This window comes from Mirounga angustirostris, unplaced genomic scaffold (genome assembly GCF_029215605.1).
Source record: "Mirounga angustirostris isolate CCGP_5_RB_7025 unplaced genomic scaffold, mMirAng1.0.hap1 SCAF_15, whole genome shotgun sequence".
Taxonomy (NCBI): domain Eukaryota; kingdom Metazoa; phylum Chordata; class Mammalia; order Carnivora; family Phocidae; genus Mirounga; species Mirounga angustirostris.
Window position 1 is genome coordinate 64,228,645 of NW_026991723.1, and position 26,870 is coordinate 64,255,514.

Below are 26,870 nucleotides of genomic sequence, written 5' to 3' on the forward strand. Positions count from 1 at the left end.
CCTTTTTGTGCTTGTCATTCCCTCTGCCTGGAATGCATGTAAAAAGCTTTTCAGTGGAGTCAGAATTGTACATCATAACCAACCCTCACTACCTGGACTCTACTCTGTCTCTCCTACTAAATTTTCCTCCCTAGTCCCTTTTCTCTTCTACTAGTATTTCTCTTTTCCATAGGCAGTTCCACTGTGGACCCCTCTACCCTTTCTACCCTTCTTTTTCTTTTCTTCCCTTCCTTCCTGCTTGCCTTTCTTTCCTTCCTTCCTTCCTCTTTCATTCATTCATTTCCTACTATGTGTCAGGTATTGTTCCAGGGTATACAGCGTAAATGAAAAAGAAGAGTCCAGATATTGGGAAGTTTATATCCTTTGGGGAGAGGAGGGGGAAATATCCCAAGATAATAAGGGAATTTCGGTCATGACAAGAGCTTTGAAGAGAATCAAACTGGGTAAGTGATAGATGGGCCTGGGGATCGGGAAGGGGGACGACTGCTTTAGAGAGGATGGGAAGTCTATTGGGAAGGATTAAAATTAAGTTGAGGCCTAGATTATAGGAAAGATTCAGCCAAAGGAAAAGTGTTCCAGATAGAGAGGATGGCCATGCAAAGGCCTTGCAGTAAGAATCAGTGCAGCAAGTCTAAGCAAGTGAACGCAAGCTGGCATGGTTAGAGCCTGGAGAACAAGGATGGGAGTGGTAATAAGACATAAGTCAGACAATTTGCAGGGGCAAGATTCCACCTGGCCTGGAAGGGAATGTAGGGGGGCTGAACTTTATTCTAAATGCAGTAGGAAGCCAGGTCCTAGCAAAGTAATGAACTATTTATCTAGAACACTGACTATTCATTATTTAGTTCCTATGCATTCTCCATAGGCTGGTCCTATAAAGATTTCATGACAGTGGGACACACAGGAAGAATTTATTACAGGGGCGCCTGGCTGGCTCAGTGGACCATACGACTCTTGATCTTGGGGTTGTGAGTTTGAGCCCCATGTTGGGTGTAGAGAGTACTTAAAAATAAAATCTTAAAAAAAAAAAGAATTGATTACATACGGAGTTTGGGACACACAGAAACGTGACAAATGTGAGATCCTCTGCTTCACTCTACATCTTTGTCTTCCTCTTCCATCTCTCGGACATCTTAAAGCTACCCCATTCCTACATACTAACACCATCTGTTCCGTGTTTCTTTTGGATAAATTCATCATTTGGCTTTGGATTTTCATCTGCTTTTACCCCAGATTATTAGTAGAGCTGCCTCTTTTGAATCAGTTCATTCACTCACATTTCTGTGTAGGGCATTAGGGAAAAAAATCAAGAAAATCTGTTAAGTTCTAAGCCAAAAATACCCATTCTTAAGAGTGATGACTCATGACAATGCTACAACCCAAGTCCTGGAGAGAGCTGGAAGCCACAGTACATTTCCACTGCAGTTCTAATACATTAAGTACTTTTTAATTACATTATCGATCATCTTTGACATAGCCCCCAAAGGTTTTCCAAATAAAATCCAACCTAAAAACAAACCCCGTGCCAGTTAATGAGCATTTCTCAGCAAATTCACTGTAGTTGGGATAAAAATATCCAGGTGGTTCATGTGACTTAAAATCAGCCAACTTCAGGGGCGCCTGGGTGGCTCAGTTGGTTAAGCGGCTGCCTTCGGCTCAGGTCGTGATCCTGGAGTCCCTGGATCGAGTCCCGCATCAGGCTCCCTGCTCGGCAGGGAGTCTGCTTCTCCCTCTGACCCTCCCCCCTCTCATGTGCTCTCTGTCTCTCTCATTCTCTCTGTCTCAAATAAATAAATAAAATCTTAAAAAAAAAAAAATTAGCCAACTTCATATTGTGTACTACTATAGCTCACAATGTTTCGTAGTGTATATAAAAATCCCACAGCAATCAACTCCAATTAGAATGCCTCTCTACCCAAATTTAAGTTACCAAATAAATAAGTTCTACCAAATAAGGAGTGTATCCAAGGTAAATTAGATTAATCCTATCATCATATTAATCCGATTTGTATTCTTCAGTTGCACAGTTGCATTGTCACCCTTTTTTCTTTAAACAACAATAAAAAGGAATGCACAATTCAAATGTTTCCACTTAAGAAATACAACAAAATCAGTTATGAATTTTTAAGCCAACAGCCCATAATTGTGAATGGCTACCTTGGGACTCCAAAATGGGGTGTGTGTGTGTGTGTAGTTTTGATACTATTCACATCAGAAAAGTCCATCCACAGAAATGAGAGAGAGGGACGCCTGGGTGGCTCAGTCGTTGAGCGTCTGCCTTCAGCTCAGGTCGTGGTCCCAGGGTCCTGGGATCGAGCCCCACATCGGGCTCCCTGCTCGGTGGGAAGCCTGCTTCTCCCTCTCCCACTCCCTCTGCTTGTGTTCCCTCTCTCACTGTGTCTCCCTCTGTCAAATAAATAAATAAAATCTTAAAAAAAAAAAAAAAGGAATGAGAGAGAATGACAAAAGTCTTCTCAGGATGCCTCAGTGGAACAGGTGTTCTAATTTGAACTGATATGTCTATGCACATATACCCAGTCGCAATAGGGAACTTCTTAGGCCTGACAATTATTTAAACCCAGAAGGGTGAGCAGGTTCTGTTAGAGACCTTCACCCTCCTGGTGACCTATGTCCTTTAGTTCTCCTCTAGCCCCCTTGCTTAGGATTAAACGAGACTTCAGCTTTGGTGTAAAGCTGCCAGCTGTCTTAACCAAGGACAGCACAAAAAACTGGACTCTAGGAATGAGGGACAAAAGGGACGGAGATCTAGAAGAGGGTGAGGATAAGACAGCAGAACTGAGCCTGCCTCTGCAGAAAATGTCCAAAGACAGTAGGCTCTAGTTAAGATCGACGGGGGAAGGCATCTTAGTGGATACATAAGAAATTAGACAAGGCAAAGATGGCTTTAGCCATCCAGAATGAAGGAGTCAAGGGAGGAGATATCTGCATGCGGTAGACAACTGAATCCGAAAGAGCAGAAATATAAACCAGCAATGATTCCCTATCTTCTGCTTAGCTATCTTAGATGTAACTTTCTGTTGCTGGGCAAAAAACATTCCCGAGGAGATCCAATCGTTAATGCAACAGACTCTAATTTAGAGTTGCAGGCGGTGCAGGCAGTAGAGGTGCTTCTGTTCCCGAACATGGGATGAGCCAGGGATGGGGAGGGGATGAATGAAGCAGTGGAATCTGAACATCCTGACAAGTCATCCAGAAGCTCCGCTCACTCCGGACATTCCTGAGCGACACATGACGTCTCACGAGAACAACACAACACACACGTAGACCTGTTGGTTCCCCAAGACTTACAGGACAATGAGTTTCTACCATGGGAGCTTACAGAGACATTGTTCCACCCAGGTTACAATCAGGTTCTACAAAAGAGATGCTGACGGCATGGATATTTAGAAAATGAATGTGCTTAAGAGAAAAGTGCTGGAGCTGGAAGTCCGCTGCTGTCCAGCTGAGCGACCCCGGGGAAGCGGTTTCACCTCCCTTGGCCTCAGTTTGTCCATCTGCAAAGCATGGTGTGGAACTCCCAGGTTCTCAGTGCTCTCCAGGGGATCTCCGGATGGAAGCTCACTGGAAATTTCAAAAGCAAATGAAACGACCCGTCAACGCTTGAACTCCGATGTCAACATCCATCTTCACGAGGGGACTTACTGGCCTCTGGCTTGGTAAGTATCGTCAGGGGACATTTAAGTGTAACTTCGGAGGAGAGTAGTTTTCAGACGCAGGTCTTGGAATAAGCTCAAGACCAGTCTCAGATCATTTCCGGTTCGAACGAACCATTATTTTTGTCTTGGCTGGAGGCAGCACCAGGTGAAAGCTGAGCTACATCTCCTTCAACACAACAACAAGCCAGCCTTTATTCTAGGAGCTTGGTCCAGAATGGCTACCCCCCCGGGTAGGAGCCCTAGGGCCCTACTACACACTTGAAACAGTATCTCTAATATCTTTATCCAAAATACACTTGAGTGTTATATGCACTTGCTGGGTGTTTTACATACGTTCTGTCACTTGATCCTCAAGGCAACTTTCAAAGGTAGGTATGGCCATCCCCATTTTACACGTGAAAAAACAGAGACTCAGAGTGGTCATGACTTGCCCAAGTGCACATCACTAGGACATGGCAGAGATCTGAAATAAAAACTCAGGCCCTTCCGACTTCACAGTCTACGCTTTTGCTTCTCTAACATCATGATACCCAGAAGGAAAAAAAAATGAGGTTGAACGGTTAGCCAGCAAAGTTAAGGAAAAGGATATGCTATTCGTAAAGAGCTCACCCAGTTTACATCATTCTTCAATGTCCAATTTTCAAAGAATCAGAATATGATAGAAACGTTCAATATGAAATCACTACTGAACATAAGCAGTCTGACCTTGATGATCCAGAAGGTGCTTCCAGATCTTACTGTGCCTTAAAGTTCTCACAACAATACTGACCATCAGTATGCTACAGATGCATGGGAAAGAAACACCACGTAACAGAAGCAAGATCACCTGCCGCCAAGTCGTCAGGCACTGCCAACGGCTTTTACCGGCTTTCACTACACCAGGTCAAAGAAACAAATGGAACCTGCCAATATGGTCCTGCCTCTTTGGACATATGTTCTAGACATACATCCATTCTCATGCCCAGTGAGAAAGAAATCCCTTGGAAAGGATCTCGCCTTTCACCAAATCCTACCCTTAAAATCCTAAAACGGTCATTGTCTTTGTGCACAATATTTCTGGCAGTCACAAGCTCGATCACAAAGCAGAGCTGACGACAACTGCAGAATACAACTGGTATTTAAATGCCCCCTGGGCGAGCGGGTCAGACTCCATGAGGCAGTGTGGCTGTGTGGAGGGAGAGGGGTCCCGCCTCGGGGCGAACATCCACTCCTGCCAGAGTTACGAAAGCCAAGGTTCTTGACGTGTACGTTCTCAGCTGTCTCAGTGCCTAGATCCCTAACAACATGAAACAATGAAATAACTGCAAGCAACCATGTCGAAATAAAGAACTCGGTATCGGAATCACCGAGAAGCGGCCAAGTTCAGAAAGGCATTTCTTGGCACTCTAGAGCAGACTGGGATGAAAGTTGTACCGGAGGCTGGAGAAGAGCCCGATGTGCTTCACGAGGTTGGGCTCCACCACGTAGGCCCGCTCCCCCTTGGCCCTCAACAGTGAGTAGAGTGCCATGTCCTTGCCGAAGCCCTTGTGGCAGTACACCTGAGACAGGTAGGTGAGGGTCCGGCGGGCCGCAGGGGCAGGGAAGAGCATGGCGGGGGTGCAACACTGAGAGGCAGGGACCACGCTGTACAGGGAAGGACTCAGCCGCCGCAGTTCCAGGAAATAGTGCCGGCCCACCAGTTCCACCAGACCCATGCTATACAGGGAGAAGAAGAGCATGACGGGCCAGCTGAACCCTGGACGGCTGGCAAACCGCATGTATAGCCAGGTTAGCAAGGGCCCCAGCAACATGCCCACGCCGACCCACTCCAGGATCCGCATGGGCTCTGGGTTGATGTAGTGCTGGAGCCTCTCGGGATGATAGAGCTTCAGATAAAGGGCATCTCTGAGGTGCGGCTCGGAGAAGCGAGCCCGCAGAAGGTGCTCCAGGACTGGGAAGATCTGCTCTTCCGGGACGGCGTCGTCTTCCACCATCAGGACATAGTCTGGGTTGTAGGTCTGCAGGGAGGACTCCAGGCAATAGACATAGTCCTGCTTCTCTTTCTCAAACGAGTTGGTCGAAGGGTCATCACCATAATCATCCTCAGTGCCCTCATAGCGGTTGGCCACCGGGACATACTTTGACAGCAGCTTGGCATCGAAGTGGCTCACGCTACGTTCCACATTGCATAGGAAGAGCTGGTGCCCCTCGCACTGGGGGCCGCATTGTTGCAGAAGCCGGTGAAACTGGGACACCACCTGCAAGACGTAGTGGAAGCCAGGTTGCCTGTCGACAGTGATGATGGTGATGACCAGCCAGGGGCGGGGGGTGGCCTGCCAGACGATGGGCACCGAGCCATTGGCAGACGGCAGCTCCTCAAAGTAGTGGAGGGCAGCTTCGCCCTCTTTCAAACTTTGCTGCAGGAATTCTTGACTCATTTGGTTCAGGTGCCAATGGCGCAGATAGAAGTAAGAGTGCAGGAGGCGGTGACAGGCTAGGGGGGCCAGCAAGCCGAACGTCACCACCGTTAAGATCAAGAGCTGGACAGCGGTGCTGCCCCAGGAGAGCCGCCTCAGCCTCCGGAGGAGCATGGCAGCGGGAGGGGCTGATGTGCTCATGAGGTCAACTTCTGGTCAGGTCTGGTCCCAAGAACAAACCATCCTGGAATGCAGGCCCGAATCTGCACAAGTCAAACCTAGAGAGAGACAAGTACAGAATGGTAAGAGGCCTTAAAGAACAAAGAAACAAAAAAACAATCCAGAGACAGAATGCAGCACACATCAACCCAGAAATTCTAAGTTGTAGCTACTAGAGACTTCCAAGTATTTTCTCAAGTACACTATTTTCGGTTGTGTAGGTTAATGATCTCCGGGATTTTCATTATTTCTATGAGTAAGGAAATCTTGGTGTATCCAAGCAAGTTGCCACACCCTCAGATGGTTAGCTGGGTTTACAATGTGCCAGAAAGTCACACAAGTCCTTATTTCAATGCAGCAGCTACATAGACCTGTGTTCTTAAAACAGATGAAAAAGCAAGACTTGACACAAAGCAAATACACATTTAAAGTAAATTCCAAAGCAAGTGTGTATTGACTGACTACGCACAGCAGTTTCTGAAAACTGTCTTTTCTGCACATCCCGAACAAGAAAAGGACTCTTTAGGATTCTCTGAGATGTCTTTGTCAAGATCTTCCATTCTTATTTCTCTAATCTCATGAAACTATACTTAAAACTGCATCTTAGTTTAATTCTGGTTGTTCTCCCGTTTTATTTTTTATAGCACTACCATAGGAATCAGTATCTCCCATATGCAAGTGAACTCCAGAGCCCCAGACGTGGGAGGGGAGGAAATATCTGAAGAAAGGTCCATGAGCAGCTTGCAATGAAGGAGGGAGGGATACACAGAAATGAAGATAGAAGAGACAGTTACCCCCAGCCTGGTCCAGAAAGGATGTTGCATGACGTGACGGCTCAGAGTGCAGGCTGGAGGTCAGGCACACGTGTGACTCCCAACTCGGCCACCCAGTGGATGGAAAGTCCCATCATTTCCCCACAGCTTTGGGGCGCCTGGCTGGCTCAGTTGGAAAAGCCTGTGACTCTTGACCTCGGGGTCCTGACTTGGAGCCCCATGTTGGGTGCTCAGATTACTCAAATAAAACTTTTAAAAAATGTATCCATATGGGGGCACCTGAGTGGCTCAGCTGGCTTAGCGTCTGACTCTTGGTTTCAGCTCAGGTCGTGGTCTCGGGGTTGTAGGATCGAACCCAGTGTTGGGCTCCGTGCTCAACACGATGTCTGCCCGAGATTCAATCTCCCTCTCCCTTTGCCCCTCCCCCCACTCATGCCTGTGCTCTGTCTCTCCCTCTCAAATAAAATAAACAAATAAAATCTTTTAAAAAAATGTATCTGTACAGGGGCGCCTGGGTGGCTCAGTCCCTTAAGCGTCTGCCTTAGGCTCTGCCTTAGGCTCGGGTCGTGATCCCCGCGTCGGGCTCTCTGCTCAGCGGGGAGTCTGCTTCTCCCTCTCCCCCTGCTTGTGCTCTCTCTCTCTGTCTCAAATAAATAAATAAAATCTTTAAAAATAAAAAAATAAAAATGTATTCATACATACAAACTCAAGCAATACCTTGGGAGTAAGGAGGCCTAATGATCGGAGGGAAAATAGACTCATACTGAGAAACAGAATTAAAAGGACAAAACCAGTATAGCACTAGTAATGTCAATGCAAAACTAAGCGGTGTCTAAAGAACAGAAGGTAGACCTAAACCTCTTATGTCAGAAGCATAATACAGTGCGTACACATTTGGAGGAAACCGCCTCGCTTGTGAGTTATCTTGAAGGAAGGGCTTCCCAGGGACCATATGAGGTTGTGGTGCTGCGTTCAGGGCCGTCACTTCCGTGTCCTCCCTTTCTCGGGCACACAGAAAGACCATATTCCCTAGCTCATCTTCTTCCAGGTGGGGTCCAGTGAGTAGGATTTGCCAGGAAAATATAAGCAAAGTGACAGGTGTGGCTCCTGGGCCAAGGTGGTTGAGAGCATTTGTGCTTTCCTGACTTTCCCATTCTCCATTCGCCAACTGAGTGGCTCTGGAGGAGGGTGGAGCCAGCAGATGGCAGGAGCCATCTGATATTTCAATGCAGCAGCAGACTCCCCGCTGAGCAGGGAGCCCAACGCGGGGGATCACGACCCGAGCCTAAGGCAGAGCCTAAGGCAGACGCTTAACTGACTGAGCCACCCAGGCGCCCCTGTACGGATACATTTTTTTAAAAGATTTTATTTGTTTATTTTATTTGAGAGGGAGAGACAGAGCACAGGCATGAGTGGGGGGAGGGGCAAAGGGAGAGGGAGATTGAATCTCGGGCAGACATCGTGTTGAGCACGGAGCCCAACACTGGGTTCAATCCTACGTCGTCTTGAATGACGCAGAGAAGAGAGGTCCCTCCCACTGCTCACCTCCCAGGAGCCTTCCAATCTAGAGTGGGCTGTGTGGGGAATAATACATAATCCACTGTGTCTAGTCACTAATGATTTTTGGACTTGTTTATTACAGCAGTAACCTGTCCAGCCCCCTAGAACCATGTACAATACCACACCTCTCTCTATAAGATAATGACATAATAATTCAATGAAGGCTCATTTCAGCATCAGAAGCACATTACACTGTGGGACCCAGAGGTGAGACAGACTACCCCAGTACTAGTAAGAGATCTGGGTAGTACCTGAAGAGGGAAATAGCAGGGAGAGGTTTGAACAGCAGGCAATCCCAGGCCTGCTGGTTTGTGAACGTTCAGAGTACGATAGACGGGATGCTTCTCCCTGTGAGCTACTCAGGCCAATGGAGTTAATTTAAATCACGTGGATGCACATCACTCCTCGTGGAAGCCAAGGACTGAAACTGCATTGAGCTTACACTCCTGGTAAGGAATGGGGTCATTCAGGTGTCTTTCTGCTCACCTTGTTCTCCTTGCACTTGCTATTACCCAAGAGAGCCGTACCCACTTAGAAGGAGGAACAAAATACAGTCACCAAGATAAGGCCTGCAGCTTGGAGAATGCCAGGCCCATGGACAGCGCAGACATGATAATGTGACAATATGACAATGCAGAGCTGTTTGGTGCAAAATCCCCATCCACACTCCTTCGACACATTTGTGGTGACAGTTTCTGGTAAAGCAAGAATGTGACGCTCTTTAGTCCAGATCAGTCCCAGGGGTGGGCTGTTTAAGGATTGTGTGTATGTGTGTATGTGTGTGTGTGTGCGCATCATTTGAACACATAAATCTGCTCATACCACTCTCCTGCTTAAAGCCCTTCTTTAGCTTCCCATTGCTCTGGTAATAAAATCCGCATTTCTTATTATGGTCCACGAGACCCTTTATGATCTGGACTATGCGCTAGTTACTCAAAATTAGAGGTTGGCAATATTTTTCTGTAAAGGGCTAGATAGTAAATATTTTAGATTTTGCAGGCCACATACTGTCTCTGTTGCATATTCTTCCTAGACTTTTTCTTTTGTAAAACTCTTTAAAAATATAAAAACTATTTTTAGTGCTCCAGCCACATAAAAACAAGCTGCAAGCCAAATTTGGCCAGCAGCCCATAGTTCACCAGTCCCTGTTCTAGACTAGCACTCTCCAATAGAAATATATGCAAGAGCCACTTGGGTATTTAAAATTTTCCAGCAGCCACAGTAAAAAAGTAAAAAGAAACAGATGAAATTAATTTTAATAATGTTTTAAATACATCAGAACTGTTATTTCAACATGAAAGCAATATGAAAAATTATTAATGAGGTATTTTATGTTTTTTTTTTATACTAAGTCTTTGAAATCCAGTGTATATTTTACATTTGCAGCATATCTCAATGCAGACTGGTCACATTTCAAGTAATCAATAGCCACATGTCACCAATTAGTAGCTCTAGACACACTGATCTTTCAGAACACTGACTATGCTACACTCTTACCCAACTCCTGGCCTTTGCTTACACAACTCCCATAACCTGGAACAGTTTATTCCCCTACCCTCCCTGCTTCTTTATGTAGATAGCTTCTTCTCATCCTTTAATACACTCTCCCTGACCCATGCAAAGTAGGGCCTACCAAATTGTCATTCACATATTTTGCTAATGGGAGTATAAATCAGCACAACCTCTGTAGAATTAATTTGGGAATATCTAGGAAAACCACTAATGACTGCAAATTCCATTTCTAACATTCCTTCCAAGATAAATATTCTCAACTGTGGGAAATGACTTGCAGCATTATTTGTAATAGCAAAATACTGCCAAGTGCTCATCAATTGAGAGTGAGTCAAATAAATTACGATACATCCAAAGAACGGAATACAAAGTACCCATTAAAAGCAAGCACACTTGGAAGAGACCAAGATGGCAACATGGCTCCTGAACTTCTCTCCTCCCACTGGATGCATTAAATGTACAGCTACATTATGAGAAATTCCCTGAGAGAAATCCAGAAACTAGCTGAGGAACCCCTACACCTAGGGAAAATGAGGTAATACCCACGTTGAAACAGGTAGGAAAGAAAGGCTGAGACACACTCCAACCATAACCCCACCCCCAATACAGGGCCCTATAATGGGGAGGGAACTTCCCATTCCCAGCTTCTCCCTGAGGAGTAAAGGGTTTGGGCCACATATCTAGCACCCCAAATTTTAAGACTCCCACCTGAAAACATCTAGCTCTGAATGCCAGTGGGGCTTGCATCCATGAGACCAACAGGACCATAGCAAACAAAGAAACAGTTCTTTGTGGGAACGTGAGCACTTGCCAGTTCTATCCCCTCCAGGGCTCAGCATGCAGGGAGCAGGCAGAAATGACCATCCCCTAATTTTTCCCTGGAAGGGTTTTGAGTGCATACTTTACAAGTTCCTGCCACAGGGTCCAGCTCCTAACTTAGCACATATCTAGGAGTTGGCTGAGATTCTCCCCAGAACCCAGGGGAACTGATAGGCACTTCTCCCACCTTCTCCCATGGGCTCACTCCAATGATAAAACCAGATCCCCAGCATCTCTCTGGAAGGAGCTCATACAAAGGCCTGGTGTCCCAGCTTTTGCAGCAACACCTGAGGGATGGGCCCCTGGATCACCTGGCTCTAACTGCCAATGGTATATGACTCAAAAAACCAAGAACCAACAGATGAATTTAATAAAGTTGCAGGATATGAGCTCAACATACAAAAACCAGTTGCATATTTATACACTAATAAGGAGAAATTAAGAAAACAATCCCATTTACAATAGCATCAAAAAGAATAAAATACTTAGGAATAAATTTAACCAAGGAGGTGAAATATCTGTATACTGAAAACTGTAAGACATTGTTGAAAGAACTGAAAATGACACAAATAAATGGAAAGATATTCTGTGGTCATGGATTAGAAGAATTAATATTGTTAAAATGTCCATATTACCCAAAATGATCTACAGATGATCTACAAAGGATCTACAGGTTCAATGCAATCTCTATTAAAATTCCAGGAAAAACAATCCTAAAATTAGTATGTAACTACAAAAGACCTTGGAGAGCCAGGGCAATTTAGAAAACATAGGAGGTAAGCGTCTTGACATTGGTTTTGGCAATGATTTTTTTTTTTTATTTTATTTTACACAAAATAAAGCAACAAAAGCAAACATAACTAAGTGCACCTACATCAAGCTAAAGGGCTTCCACACAGCAAAGGGAAACCATCAATAAAATAAAAAGGCAACCTATAAAATGGAAGAAAATATTTGTAATCCACATATTAGACAAGGAGTTCATATCCAAAAATATATAAAGAATTCATACAACTCAATAGCAATAATAATAACAATAACCAACTTATTTAAAAGCAGGCAAAGAAGGATCTGAATAGACATTTTTCCAAAGACATATAAACAGCCAACAGGCACTTGAAAAGGTGTTGAACATCACTAATCATCATGGAAACACAGATCAAAACCACAATAAAATATCACCTCACACCTATTAAGATGTCTGTTATCAACAAGGCAAGAGATAAGAAATGCTAGCACAGATGTGGAAAAAGGAAACACTTGTTTACTATTGGCTGAAACATAAACTGGTACAGCCACTCTGGAGATATGGAGGGAAAACAGTATGGAGCTTCCTCAAGAAATTAAAAGTACAACTACCAAATGATCCAGCAATCCCTCATCTGGGTATATGTCCAAAGGAAAAAAAAAAAAACACTATCTCAAAGAGGTATCTGGCATTGCAGCATTATTCACAATAGCCAAGATACAGAAACAACCCAAATGTCCACTAATGGATGGATGAATGGATGAAGAATATGTGGTGTATCTATGCAATGGAATATTAATCAGCCTTAGAAAAAAGAAGGAAATCCTGCCATTTGTGACAGCATGGATGAATCCAGAAAGCATTATGCTAAGTGAAATAAGACAGAGAGAGAGAAATACTGCATAGTATCATCTGTATGTGGAATCTAAAAAAAAGTCAAACTCACAGAAGCAGAATAGACCGTTGGTTACCAGGTGCTAAGGGGAGGGCTGTGGGAGTAGGGAGAGGTTGGTCAAAGAGTATAAACTTTTAGTTATAGGATGAATAAGGTCTGAGGATCTAATGCATAACTTGGTGACTACAGCTGACAATACTGTGCTTGCTAAGATACAATATTGAAATTTGCTAAGACAGTAGAACTTAAGTGTTCTCAACAACAACAAAAAAGGTTCAAAAAAGCAAATTCTGGGGATGCCTGGGTGGCTCAGTCGGTTAAGCATCTGCCTTCGGCTCAGGTCGTGATCCCAGGGTCCTGGGATCGAGCCCCGCATCAGGCTCCCTGCTTGGCCAGGAGCCTGCTTCTCCCTCTCCCACTCCCCCTGCTTGTGTTCCCTCTCTAGCTGTCTCTCTCAACCTCTGTCAAATAAATAAAATAAAATCTTAAAAAAAAAGCAGCAAACTCTTCATATACAGATATGGAAAAATTTTAAGATGTATTTTCAGTGAAAGAAGACCTAGAAAAGTCTGTCTAGCATGCTACTATTTGTGTAGCAAAAGGGGGAAAATGTACTCAAAGGGCACACTCTTAAATCCAGGTATGACTAGAGGGACCCTAAAAGCACCCAGCCTTCCCAGGCCCATGGCTTCCTGCTCTATTTTCTAGGATCTTGCTAAGGGGCCTGGTGTGCGTGCAGGGCTGGCTTCAGATTTTCTGCACAAAAGAGGCTCGTAACAAGCTCCAGGTGGGTACAAGGGGAGAAGATTTTCTTGAAGTTGTTCATCAAGCAAGCATGATGATCTTCCTTCACTTTCATTGTGTGGGGCAGGAGAAGTTAAGATGTCAGTTCTCTCCAAGCCCCCCTGTGTTGCTGCCCTCAGGTCATATTATCCTGCCCCTTGACACCCCAGGCTCCTGATTCTCTCTCCCCTCTGGCAGGTGGGTCAGGAACTGGAGCACCTGGTACTGACATCAAGAGGACCTTTAATCCCAGGCAATTTCTCCACTGGGGGCAATAAAATCATTAACATCTCAGGAATAGCTTGCTTTAAAAATACAGTGCCAGGGCGCCTGGGTGGCTCAGTTGGTTAAGCGACTGCGTTCGGCTCAGGTCATGATCCTGGAGTCCCGGGATCGAGTCCCGCATCGGGCTCCCTGCTCGGCAGGGAGCCTGCTTCTGCCTCTGACCCTCCCCCCTCTCATGCTCTCTCTCTCTCATTCTCTCTGTCTCAAAAAAAAAAAAAAAATACAGTGCCAGAGTGCTGTTCTCCTGATGAAGGTTCAATGGAAAGCAAAAGCAGCAGGCCACTTTCTTTAAGCCTGTGGGAAAAAAGAAAGGTTCTAGCAATCTGCTCAGAGTCTGGGACATTTCTAAAATGCTCACAAGGCATCTGGCCCCCATATCACTATACACAGTATGAGTCAGGACAGACTAGAGTAATGACCCTTAAATCTCAGGGGTTTATAAGAAAAGAGGTTTAATTCTTGCTCATGTTACTTGTCCATTATGGATCAGTGAAGACTCTGCTCCCTGTCATTCACACTCCAGGACCAAGATAGATGGAACTGCCTCTTTTCTAGAAATTGCTGGTTTTGTGGCAGAGGAGAAAGAGACACAGCTCAAAGTCACAGCTCAAAAATGACACACGTTACATCCACCTACCTTTCATTGACCAGTGCAAGTTACATAACAACCCTTGAGTTCAAGAGAACAGAGTTTTGTAATCTTCCTGCAAGAAGGGGTACTGAAAGACATACGGCCAAGCCTGAAGCTAATGGTTAGGGAAATACATGTCTCTCCAGGGAGAGGCAGAAAATATCTTGGACAATAATGCAATCTAGCACACCCATTTTGGGCCATGGGAGGTGGGATCAGATCCTTCAATGATCAGATGACTGGTCTGCCTAAAATTCAGCCACATGGAGTTCGGTAGATATTCAAGACTGTGTTCTGGTTTGCTTTTTAAAACATCTTCTTAAAGGATTTAACCAATTGCTGCACTGTGGGGTGTGGCGTTCCAGGCCTCCTACAATTATTTCACTTTATTTCACTTTACTGATTTGGTTTTAAGATAACTTACCTGAAAGCAGGGTTTTGCAGTGGTAGTTTGAGGGAAGGAGGTCTCTACTCCCAGCCCAGTACGGGGGTGGGACAGAAGTAGGACCATGTGTGCATTACCACTCGTCTTTTCCCAGAATTCCATAGTCACCCAGGGCATCACCAGCTCAGGACCACACTCCACAATGTTGTGGGCTGACTGGCATTCGTGAGGCGGCCTGAAAACGACACCAACGGCGTAATGATTACTGAGTTCTTATCTATGCCTTCCTGGTACACTTTGAAACACAACCATTTTGTAAATTGGATTATGTCTGTTACTGTGTCTCGGATGGAGGGCTCAGAAAAGACAGTAGAAGACAAAGACACCAAGAAATGAACAGGAAATAGGGCTAGAATGAATAAATGGAGTGACAGTGATAGTTACACTTTCCTGCAGCTTCTAAAAATTAAGCTGGGGCCGCCTGGGTGGCTCAGTCGGTTAAGCGGCTGACTCTTGATTTCGGCTCGGGTCATGCATGATCTCAGGGTCATGGGATCGAGCCCCGCATCGGGCTCCGTGCTCAGCAGGGAATCTGCTGGAGAGTCTCTCTCTCTCTCTCCTTCTCCCCCTGCACTCTCTCTATCTCAAATAAATAAATCTTTTTAAAAAATAAAATAAAATAAATAAAAATTAAGCTGAAGGGGTCACAGGGGCATGTGAGGGAGTACCCCAGGCTGAGTGCCAGGAGATCAGCAATCAAGAAGACTGCTTCCCACTGCTGCCCTCCTACGTGAATGGCACCACCACTCTCCCAGGAATCTTGGGTCCAAAAGACCAGTACGTTCTGACTTCTCAGCCCTATCCAGTCACTTCCCAAGTCCCAGCAATGCCACCCATATGGCCTCTTTGGCGCCTCTCTCCTCTCCTCTCCCCGCCACAGCCATACCCTTCTGCACTGCCTCCCTTGTTACTCCTCATCACCTCCAGGCCAGCTGATAGCAACAGGCTCCTAACTAGGCCTCCGACTTCCAGAAGGAGCAATGGATTGGAAGCCACAAGATCTTGGTCCGTGTCTGGTCCCAGCACTCACTCATTAGGTCCATTTGTAAAGAAATCATTCATCTGAGACTATTCTGCCTCTGCCAAATAGGAAAATGAAAAATACTTCGTTTATGGAGGCACTGTGGGGATGAAATGAGACAGCGGCTATGAAAGCCCTTTTTCAAACAGAAGACACTGCAAATGATGGTAACGTTTTACATTATCAGCATCCCTCTGATGCTCTGAACCACAGGTCTGAACACGATGCTCTTTTCTGTGTAACTGTTCATGATTCCCCAATGACTACAGAATGAAGTCCAAATTCTTCACCAAGATTCTTCACAATCCAGTTTCAACTATCTCTCCAGTCTTATTTCTTCTCCTCACACAGGCTACTCAACCATCAAGAATCAGCTCAAAAGGGACCTCTTAAAAGCCAACCCTCATCACCCCAAACAGAAATAAACTCTTGTTTCTCAAGTGTTTGGCCCCTTTACATAAATTTCCCTCCCAGAACATTCATTTATCACTTGCTACTTCAAACTGTATCTATGTATAGCTACCACTTATTAAGCTCCTACTACATACCCAAGTTCTGTAATAGACTCTTTTTTTTTTTTTTTAAGATTTTATTTATTTAAGAGAGAGAGAGCATGAGAAGGGGGAGGGTCAGAGGGAGAAGCAGACTCCCTGCCGAGCAGGGAGCCTGATGCGGGACTCGATCCCGGGTCTCCAGGATCATGACCTGAGCCGAAGGCAGTCGCTTAACCAACTGAGCCACCCAGGCGCCCTCTGTAATAGACTCTTACATCTATTTCATTTAGCCAAAATAGCAACTCTTGAATAGCAATGGAACTAATCCCATTTAGAGGAAAAAAAAAAATGCTACCAAGTTGAGAGCAGGAAATTAAAACAGAGGAGAAATTCCAAACCCATATTTTGTCCACAATACCTGCTGCCCTCCATGGCTTTATTCATGACCCCTGACTTATGCCCCAATTGGACTTACAAATCTGTTGTTAGTGGATTTCAGTATGATTTATCTTTGATATCCCTTGCAGACTCATCACAGTACCCTATGCATAGGAGAGGCTCAATGTTTGTTAAGCAAATAAACGCTCACAGTCAAGTCATTTAACCTCGGTGGGTCTCAATTCCTTCAGCTATAAAATTGGGAGTATCAGGGGCGCCTGGGTGGCTCAGTCATTAAGCGTCTGCCTTCGGCTCAGGTCATGATCCCAGGGTCCTGGGATCGAGCCCCACATCAGGCTCCCTGCTCGGCAGGAAGCCTGCTTCTCCCTCTCCCACTCCCCCTGCTTGTGTTCCCTCTCTCACTGTGCCTCTCTCTGTCAAATAAATAAATAAAATCTTAAAAAAAAAAAATGGGGAGTATCAGAGAGCATGGCCTTATAGTGTGCAGAGATCAACTTATTTGTACAGGTCTACTGAGCACGTATTATGTGCTAGGCAATGTTCTAAGCATCTCATCAATCCTCATAAGAAGCCTATGAGAAATACTATTATTCAGCCCATTTTATACCTGAAAAACCTAAAGACAGAATTAAATTGTATCAAAGGTTAACAAAGCTTTTAAGTGTGTGGGAAAACTTGAACCTAGGCAGACAGGCTCCAGAACCCATGTTCCCAACCAATATGCAATACTGTCTCTGCAGAGACTGGAAACCCAAAAAAAATCAGCTGAAAAATCATTAGAAATGGTAACAGAGTTTCAGAATGTAAATGTAAATATTAATATGTAAAAATATTTTAAAATAATATATAGTATTACACACACACATACACACACACAAACTGCTTCACCTAATCAGACAATAACCAAATGAATTAATGGGATAAAAGATCCCCGTGAAAATGGGGTAAAAACCTAGGAATAAATTTTTTAAATATGCAGAATATACACACATACCATAAAATTCTACTGAAAGATATTTAAAAAGTCCTTAGTAAGTGGAGAAACATAAGATTTTCCCCACTGGAAAGCCTCACTAATGAAAGAGGATAGAGATCTCTTTCTCTAGAATTAATCTCTATATTTAATATAATGTCAGTTCAATTTACTTCAGGAGGGAGTGGCCCAGTTCAACAAATGGGCACTTGATATAAATTGGTGCAACCTTTGGGAGGAAAGTTGAACCAATATCTATAAAAATTTTATATGTGCATCCCCCTTGACATAGAAATTCTTTCTAGATATCTATCCTGCAGAAATGCCAACACTTGCTACCAAAGATGGACAAGGAATGTTCATGGCAGTTTTGTTTGTAATAGTAAGAAAGAGAAAGATAAAGAGGGGGAAGGGAGGAGGGACAGGGGAAGAGAGGGGAGAAAAGGAGAGGAAGAAGGAAAGAGGAAGGAACTGGAGGGAAAGAAAATACCCAGGAACAGGAAACACATTTTTAGATAATTATACAAAGGGATTATAAGGAGCCATTAAAGCTTTAAATATACTAACATTTAAAAAGTCTTATCTAGGTCTCTGCTATGGACTGAATGCGCTCCCCCCAAATTCGTGTATTGAAACGCTAATCTTCAACGTGATGGTATTTGGATAGGGGGTCTCTGGGAGATAATTAGGTCTTGCTGGTGGAACTCTCATGTTGGGATTAGTGCCCTTATACGAAGAGGTGGGAGAGTGCTGGCTTGCTCACTCTGCTCTCTGCCAGTGAGAATACAGTGAGAAGGTAGCATCCATACACCAGGAAGAGGGCCCTCAGCAGAACCCAGCTATGAGGGCAGCCTGATCTCAGACTTTCAGCCTCCAGAAAGAAATGTTTTGCTGTTTATACCACTCAATCTATGGTAATCCGTTACAATTTGAGCAGATTTGAAGTCTCTACGGGAAAAATAATGCCAACTATGTCAGTGCAATTGTAGAAAAATGTACATAGTATGGTCATTCTATTTTTAATATGGAGTATAATTTAGGGAAAGAGAGATGAAGGTATGGAGGAATAGATGCTTCCTGTTTTGCTTTTGCTTTTTTTAAGATTTTATTTATTTCAGAGAGAGAGAGAGAGAGAGTGCACGCACAAGCATGAGCAGGGAGAGGGGAAGGGCAGAGGGAGTAGCAGACTCCCCCGCTGAGCTGGGAGCCTACATGGGGCTGGATCCTAGGACCTTGAGATCATGACCTGAGCGGAAGGCAGACGCTTAACCGACTGAGCCACCCAGGCGTCCCCTTTCAACACTTTTGTAAAGAGTATATATTACTTTTGTGATAATTATTAAACATTCATTCAACAAATACTGAGTCTTGTGCCGGGCACTGGGATGGTGAACATGACATCCAGGGCCCCTATACTCTGAGGACCCTTGTTATCAAAATCCAATAGAAATCCAGACAAGAGGGGCGCCTGGGTGGCTCAGTCGGTTAAGCGTCTGCCTTCAGCTCAGGTCATGATCCCAGGGTCCTGGGATCGAGCCCCACATCGGGCTCCCTGCTCAGCAGAGAGCCTGCTTCTCCCTCTCCCTCGGCCTGCCTCTCTGCCTACCTGTCCTCTCTCTCTATCTCTCTGTCAAATAAAAAATAAAATATTAAAAAAAAAATTCAGACAAGATTTTGTTTGTTTCCTTTGGTTGCGCAGGGAGGGAGAGGTTAGTTAACTTGACCAAAGCATTCAAAAGATTTTCTGGAATTAGTACTAATAAAAAATGCTAGGAAATGCTCGCTTTGCTGGCACATATACTAAAATTGGGAGGATGTATCAAAGATTAGCAGGGCCCCTGTACAATAATAACATCAATTTTATGTAGCACTTCATAATTTTTTATTGTGATGGTAGTTACCTTTGATAAAATTCATCAAAATATACATTTAAATGGTGTATTTTATTGCATGTAAACCGTACTTCAATAAAATTGATTTTTCTAAGAGCCAGGAAAATGGGGGCGCCTGGGTGGCTCAGTCGTTAAGCGTCTACCTTCGGCTCAGGTCATGATCCCAGGATCCTGGGATCAAGTCCCGCGTCGGGCTCCCTGCTCTGCGGGAAGCCTGCTTCTCCCTCTCCCACTCCCCCTGCTTGTGTTCCTGCTCTCACTCTGTCTCTCTCTGTCAAAAAAATAAATAAAATCTTAAAAAAAAAAAAAAAGAGCCAGGAAAATGATAATACAGAGTAGTAAGAGCGAATCTGCCTAACCAGATCTTACACCTACTATAAAACTTCAGTAATTAAAATAACATGGCTCCAGCACCAAAATATACTGATAAATAGAGGCGAAAATCCACACAGATACAAACATGTAATAATTTAATCTACCATAACTGAAGCAATTTAAATCGGGGTGAAAAGTGGACTTCATAGCTAACTCTTCAGGAAAAGTAAATTAGCTCTCCACTTTATAACTTAAGCTAGGATAAATTTCACATTAAAATTTTCAAACAAAAGCTTAAAGGTGCCTGAAGGAAATACAGAAGAAAAGTTCTATATTTTAGGAAAAGCCTAAAGGTTTAGGAAAGCCCCTTCTCATCAAGGTCTGCAAGTAGAAACCACTTAAAAAAAAAAACAAAACACGACTAAATGAAAAAGTTAAATTTGTATGCGGTCAGAGATGAAAAACTGACAAAACCGACAAGCAGATTGGGAAAGACTATGCAACATAAATGACAGAATTACTTCTTTAGGGCGCCTGGGTGGCTCAGTTGGTTAAGCGACTGCCTTCGGCTCAGGTCATGATCCTGGAGTCCCGGGATCGAGTCTCGCATCGGGCTCCCTGCTCAGCCAGGGAGTCTGCTTCTCCCTCTGACCCTCCTCCCTCTCATGCTCTCTGTCTCTCATTCTCTCTGTCTCACATAAATAAATAAAATCTTTAAAAAAATAAAAATAAAAATATATTACTTATGGGGCGCCTGGATGGCTCAGTCGTTGGGCGTCTGCCTTCGGCTCAGGTCATGATCCCAGAGTCCTGGGATCGAGTCCCACATCCGGCTCCCTGCTCCGCGGGAAGCCTGCTGCTCCCTCTCCCACTCCCCCTGCTTGTGTTCCTGTTCTCTCTATGTCTCTTTCAAATAAATAAATAAAATCTTAAAAAAAAAAAAAAAAAAAAGCGGGCGCCTGGGTGGCTCAGTTGGTTAAGTGACTGCCTTCGGCTCAGGTCATGGTCCCGGAGTCCCTGGATCGAGTCCCGCATCGGGCTCCCTGCTCGGCAGGGAGTCTGCTTCTCCCTCTGACCCTCCCCCCCCTCATGTGCTTTCTCTCTCTCTCAAATAAATAAAAAATCTTTAAAAAAAAAAAAAGAATTACTTCTTTAATGCGTAATATATAAAGAATGCTTAATAAAAAAAATAAAAGGAAAAAAAAAGAATGCTTAAAAATCAGGAACAGAAAGACACTCCAATTGAAAAGGGGGCAAAGGAGGGGCTGGCTCAGACGGTGGAGTGTGCAACTGGTGATCTCGGGGTTGTGAGTTCGAGCCCCAGGTTGGGCATAGAAATTACTTTTAAAAGAGGGGGGCGGGACAAAAGAATTAAGACGTTCACCCCTGTAAATGCAAAACGCAAGTACACAGAGGAAAAGGTATTAGCTCCCCCTGGGTAATCAGACGTGCAAATTAAAACAAGATGCTATTTTTGTCTACCTTATTGGTTTAGATGTTTGTATGCAGAGAAAACTTTAAGTCGATATCCAAAAAGTCTCAACAATCTAGATGAAGTTTTAAGTTATCTTTATTTTCTCCTCTACATTTTTGTTTCCTGAATGCTTTGTAATACGCTAATCCTTCAAAAAATTCTAATAATTTTAATAAGGCTAGGTGTTAGACACACGTAGTTTTCTCTTGTCACCTCCCAAAGTACCTGGTACAGTGCACTCTAGAAATGCACCCCTAAAAAAAGCTATGCCCCTTACCAGTTCAGTTCTCCAGTTCGCACACGCACACACACCTGCAGGTTTTGCTAATGGGCCGCATAGAGAGATCATCAATGGAGCCGCCCTGCGCCTCTCCCGGGGGCAGCCCCGGACCAGCAGGGGATGCCAGGGTCACACCCACCCTGCGGGAGCTCTCGCCCCTGGGCACTTCGGGCGCAGTGCGGCACCGACAACGCCCGCGCCCAGAGGCCAGGAGGAGGATGTGACTAGCGGGGGGTGGTCCCCTCCAGTCCTCGCGGAAAGAGAATAGGAGCGGAAGACCACAGTCCCGGATCTAGCGTCAGCTGCTGACCTTGGGCAGTCCCCATCGCGCTCGGGCCTCAGTTTCCCCACCCGTAGGTCGAGGCTAACGGTTCCACTCGCCGCGCTGGCTCCCTTCGGCTGGTCTTTCCGGGAGCTGGGAGGGACGCCTTCCTCTGCCGGGTCGCCCTTCCTCGGTCCCCGGGCTGCGAGGTCGCGCGCAGAAACCCCACGCCGCAGCAGCGCTTTGGCGAGCCCGGCTGGCCGGAGGGGCGGACGCGCGAGGGACCCTCGCCGCGGGCGGGCGGCCATTAGGCAATGCACCCTTTGGCTGTGCGGCCCGGCCAGGCGGGCCAGGCGCAGGGTCTTACCTGGGCTCGCACGCGCCCGGCTCGCGCCTTCCTGTCGGCCTCGCGGCGCAGCCGAAGCGAGCGAGGGGTGGAGAGACGCCCTCGCCGCGACACTCGTTCATCCCTGCCCTGACACCGGCCCGGGCCGCGCGGGGGACGCCTTTCTGGGGTCCCCGCGGTCCTCCGGCAGGAAGCGGCCGGCACCCCGGGCCGGGCCTCAGCGAAGCTCGCCTGCCCAGAGCGCACGGCCGGGGGCGCAGGCCCTCCGGAGCTACGCCAGCACCCGCTGCGGCTCTCCCCGCGCCAGCGGCGGCCCGGGGAATCCTCGTCCCCGCGCTCCGGCTGCGATGCCAGAGAGGCTGGGCAGATCGCACGCAGCGAAAACCTACCCGGTGGGGGCGGTCAGCTCCGTCCTCCGCGCACGCCGAGGGCCGCCTCTGGTGTCGCCTAGGCGGGCTGGCTCAGCGCCACAGAGGGGCCATCGCCCAACCCCGAGGCCCGGGAGGAGCGGGCGCCGCGCGGTTCGGGTGCGCGCCGGAGCCTCACCTCCTCCCGCGGCGCAGCTCCCGCGCCGGGTCCCCTTGCTCCGGCAGGCCATGTGACCTGCGAGCTGCGGAGCGACCGCAGCCCCCAAAACCAGCTTGAGAGAAAAAAAGGACGGCAAAAGGCGCCAACTGATGGGCAGAAAGGGAAAAGCAGGCTCCGGGCTAAGGAAATTGAAATGCTGGAAGGATGAGGTCTCTGCGCTTTTCACAGCCCCAGCCGGCCTGCAAGCGTGTTCTCCGCTGGAGGGAATTGGTTTTGCCCATAATAAAAATAACAGCCGACACCACTTCCGCCCCAAATCCCTACCGCACCCAACCTATACCAGGCGCCTTATGAACGTCACTTCACTCCTGGACGTGACAGATTATCATCCCCAATTTGCAAATGGCGAAAGATTTGAGAAGATAATTGCCAAGTGCAAACCCTTCCTATTCCAAAAGCCAGAAATGTAAACATTTATTTAAAAAATCAGAAAGGTTTGGTTTAACCAGGTCACCTAGCCAGGCATGGGAGTTAGGTCTGTGGCTCTTTCCACTTACCTGTCAGTCTCCTGGGAGTGGCTTCCGTGGTTCAGTACCCATCCCCAACCCTTCATTTTGGCAGATATTTATTGAAGAATTGTTCTGACGTCGTGCCAACACCACAGATGAGAATGAGGTAAGAATGAGACCGCCTACTTCCAGATTTCTTGTACATGAGAAGGTTAAAAATTTTGCACAGAACGTCTAGGAGAGAGAGCTGAGCAAAGGGAGAAGAGACTCATGAGACAGATGTCTGAAAAGTGGCTCTCATTACTAATGAAGGGCTTTCATGCATTGAGAGAGGTCATTTCTGAGCTTCGTCTCTCAGAAGTCATTTAGTTAACAGGCCACAGAGGTTTAATAAGAGATCCAAAAATAACTGGGTGAGGGGCGCCTGGGTGGCTCAGTTGGTTAAGCAGCTGTCTTCGGCTCAGGTCGTGATCCTGGAGTCCCGGGATCGAGTCCCACATCAGGCTCCCTGCTCAGCAGGGAGTCTGCTTCTCCCTCTGACCCTCCTCCCTCTCATGCTCTCTGTCTCTCATTCTCTCTCTCGCAAAACAACAACAACAACAAAAAAAACAAAAAACAAAAAAACAAAACAAAAATAACTGGGTGAGAGCTGAAGGAGATAACTTAGTGCTCATTGTCAAAGTGCCAAGTATTCACTAAGTATATAATAAATGCTCATTTAAGTGATATGTGACGATGTGATCTGTCATACACTGTACCCTTTATTTTATTCACATATCATGAATGTGAAACTACCTAAAATCTAAGCACTTCTAAAAAGAGCAGTGAGGTCTCAAGTCAATTCAGTCTCCACATGAGAACTGTAGAATATTTTTTCCTCTCGGGTAGGTCATCACTACTCGTTCCAGCATAGGTATGTACATCTGTTCCTGCCTTCAGGGCTGTCCCAAGTCATGCAAGCAGGAAGCATGTTTCTTTTGTGAGAGGAATAGAAGCCGGCATGATATTTCATCATGGGGACGCATAGAGATTTATTCATGTTAATGAAATGACATCTCTCGGGGCGCCTGGGTGGCTCAGTCGTTAGGTGTCTGCCTTCGGCTCAGGTCGTGGTCCCAGGGTCCTGGGATCGAGCCCCGCATCGGGCTCCCTGCTCTGCGGGAAGCCTGCTTCTCCCTCTCCCACTCCCCCTGCTTGTGTTCCCTCTCTTGCTGTGTCTCTCAGTCAAATAAAATAAAAAAAAAATGAAATGACATCTCTCAGTGCACGAAAGCCCTTCATTAGAAAGCTATTACTTTGGGTCTCGAACGTTCTTTGGTCTTCCAGAATCCTATTTTAAGCAATTACTGTTCTGAATGATGTAACACTGGAGGTGTGAGAAAATGGGCACATTGGTTGAAAACAAGTCCCGAGGAGCCCAGGAAAGCAATGTGGAATGACCCTGGGGAGGAAAAAGGAAAGCCAAAGGAAAATGAAAGCCAGCTAGATTCCACTCTGGCTTCCTAGCGTTTCCACCTCATAGTTTTATTGCCTTTCTTAGTGCTTCTAATTCTGTCAGCTTGCCTTTCTAGGCCGGGGGTTAGCAAACTACAGCTCACTGCCTGATTTTGTGCAGCCCACAAACTAAGAATGTTTTTTATTCTTTTTTAAAAGATTTTATTTATTTATTTGACAGAGAGCACAAGCAGGGGGAGTGGCAGCCAGAGGGAGAGGGAGAAGCAGCTTCCCGGAGGAGCAGGGACCCCGACTTGGGGCTTGATCCCAGGACCCTGGGATCACGACCCAAGCTGAAGGCTGTCTGTTAACCAACTGAGCCACCCAGGTGCCCCAAGAATGGTTTTTATACTACTGGATGGTTAAAAAATAAAAAGAAGAATATTTTGGTGCATGTGAAAATTATATGAAATCCAAATTTCACGTCACTGGTGCACAGTCATTCCTTTACATGTGTCTGTTCCTGCCATAGTGAGTTGAAGAGTTGTGACAGACACCTTATGACTCACAAAACCTCAAATATTTACTGCCTGGTTTGCAGACACCTATTCTAAAAGGTCTATTCACAAGATAAGGCAGTAAAGCGAATAAATGCTTATGTAATTTTTCTTATGTCAGCATAGTTGGTACTAGATATTAAATTCCATTAGAATCTTACATCCATCCTCCTGAGCATCCCTCCATCCACCAGGGCATCCGTCCATCCTCTATTTTACAGCCAATATTGATAGAAGAATTGTTCTGACATAGTGCCAACACCATGGATGAGAATGAGATAAGAATGAGATGTGTGTCCTGCTCTCAAGGAGTCTGTCATTAGGAATGTCTGGAAGTATAGGAAAGACTGCCTAGGCTGACAGCTGGATCTGGCACAGAGAACAGCTTGGGAAGCTGGTCCCATTTCCTGGACCAGTTCTAGACCTTCTCCTTCCAGATTTCTTCTACATGAGAGGTTAAAAAATGTTTTATTATTGTGATGTTGGCTCTTTAAAATTATATGTGATTGAACTTCATCCAATAGGAAGAGAAGTACACAATGATTTGAGGTTGTTTCATACTCCATTTGTTAAAATCATACGGGAAGTCTCTAATTTCCATGTTGGATGGTAGTTTCAAGGGTGTTTATTATTATTTTATATGATTATCGTTATGCATAGGTAATAATAACTATATTTTTCTAATACAAGAAGAACAGGGAGCCAGTTTTTCAGGTTAAAGCCCAAAGTTGAACAGCTATCAAGGGATTTCATGAAAGATAATAAATTGAGGGATTCTAGAGAGAGGTAGGAGGCGTGGTAACATAGGAAAGACTGGGAAAATTCTTGGAAAGACTAGATTCCAAGATTCTGGTTCTCATTTGGTAAGCCCCCCTCTTTGTTCCACATTAGCTACCTTCCCTCCCTTGTGGTAGGGAGGGTGTTTTCTCTTTTTTTCTTCTTTTTTTTATAAGACTGGACTTTGGGGTCACAGAGAGAGATTAATCATAATTCTCATTACGTGTCTATGTAAGGACTTCTATCTATTAATGATAATAATAATAATACAAGAAATGCCCTTGAAATCACCACCCAACATGGAGGGGGCCTGGGTGGCTCAGTTGGTTAAGTGGCCAACTCTTGATTTTGGCTCAGGTCATGATCTCAGGGTCAGGAGATCAAGCCCTGTTATCAGGCTCCGACCTGGGTGTGGAGCCTGCTTGAGATTCTCCCTCTCCCTTTGCCCCTCCCCACTCTCGCTCTCATAAATAAATAAATAAAATCTTAAAAAAAAAAAAGAAATCACCACCCAACACAGAAACTAGCACCCTGACAACAGCTTCCATCTGTGTATATGATCTTTACTTGTCCATCCTCTTGCTTGTGTTTAAAAAAAATTGTTCAGTGGCACTTAATGAAGACGGTAAGGCATCAAGAGGGGCCATGATGGTAGGTGTACGGACCCTGAAATGGGGTCTTGCAGAAGGGAATTAAACTCAACTCCAAAGATAGCGTGAGCAAGTGGGACTATATAGCCAAGGAACAGGATAGGGATTGGTGTATAGCAAATTACTAAGGGGAAGGAAGCATCAGGTGTAAAGGGTGATTTTGGTTCAAGGTACTTCACAGGATTCTTGCTGAAGATAAGCCGCAGTGATCAGATA

General features: G+C 45.5%; 1 protein-coding gene and 1 long non-coding RNA gene across 5 annotated transcripts in view; one reads left to right on the plus strand and one right to left on the minus strand.

Annotated features, from left to right (window-relative positions):
* The window catches only part of LOC123849852 (uncharacterized), a 39,240-nt gene extending 35,744 nt beyond the window's left edge, over positions 1-3,496 (plus strand). The window contains exon 7 of the long non-coding RNA XR_006792181.3: positions 3,361-3,496. This is a non-coding gene — a long non-coding RNA (uncharacterized LOC123849852). The remainder of the gene's footprint in view (positions 1-3,360) is intronic.
* Positions 232-22,803, minus strand: PGAP4 (post-GPI attachment to proteins GalNAc transferase 4). 4 transcript variants are annotated; one of them, XM_045882800.3, is made up of 3 exons: positions 22,589-22,803; positions 14,723-14,918; positions 232-6,351 (listed from the first exon to the last, which is right to left on the minus strand). In XM_045882800.3, exon 3 carries the CDS (start codon positions 6,272-6,274, stop codon positions 5,063-5,065), a length of 1,212 nt encoding a protein of 403 aa, XP_045738756.1. In that variant the 5' UTR covers positions 6,275-6,351; positions 14,723-14,918; positions 22,589-22,803; the 3' UTR covers positions 232-5,062. The 4 variants fall into 4 exon arrangements, with proteins under 4 accessions (XP_045738756.1, XP_045738757.1, XP_064435680.1 ...); XM_045882801.3 differs by lacking the exon at positions 22,589-22,803 and adding an exon at positions 22,221-22,555; XM_064579610.1 differs by lacking the exon at positions 22,589-22,803 and adding an exon at positions 21,902-22,164.
* Between the last annotated feature and the right edge of the window lie 4,067 nt (positions 22,804-26,870).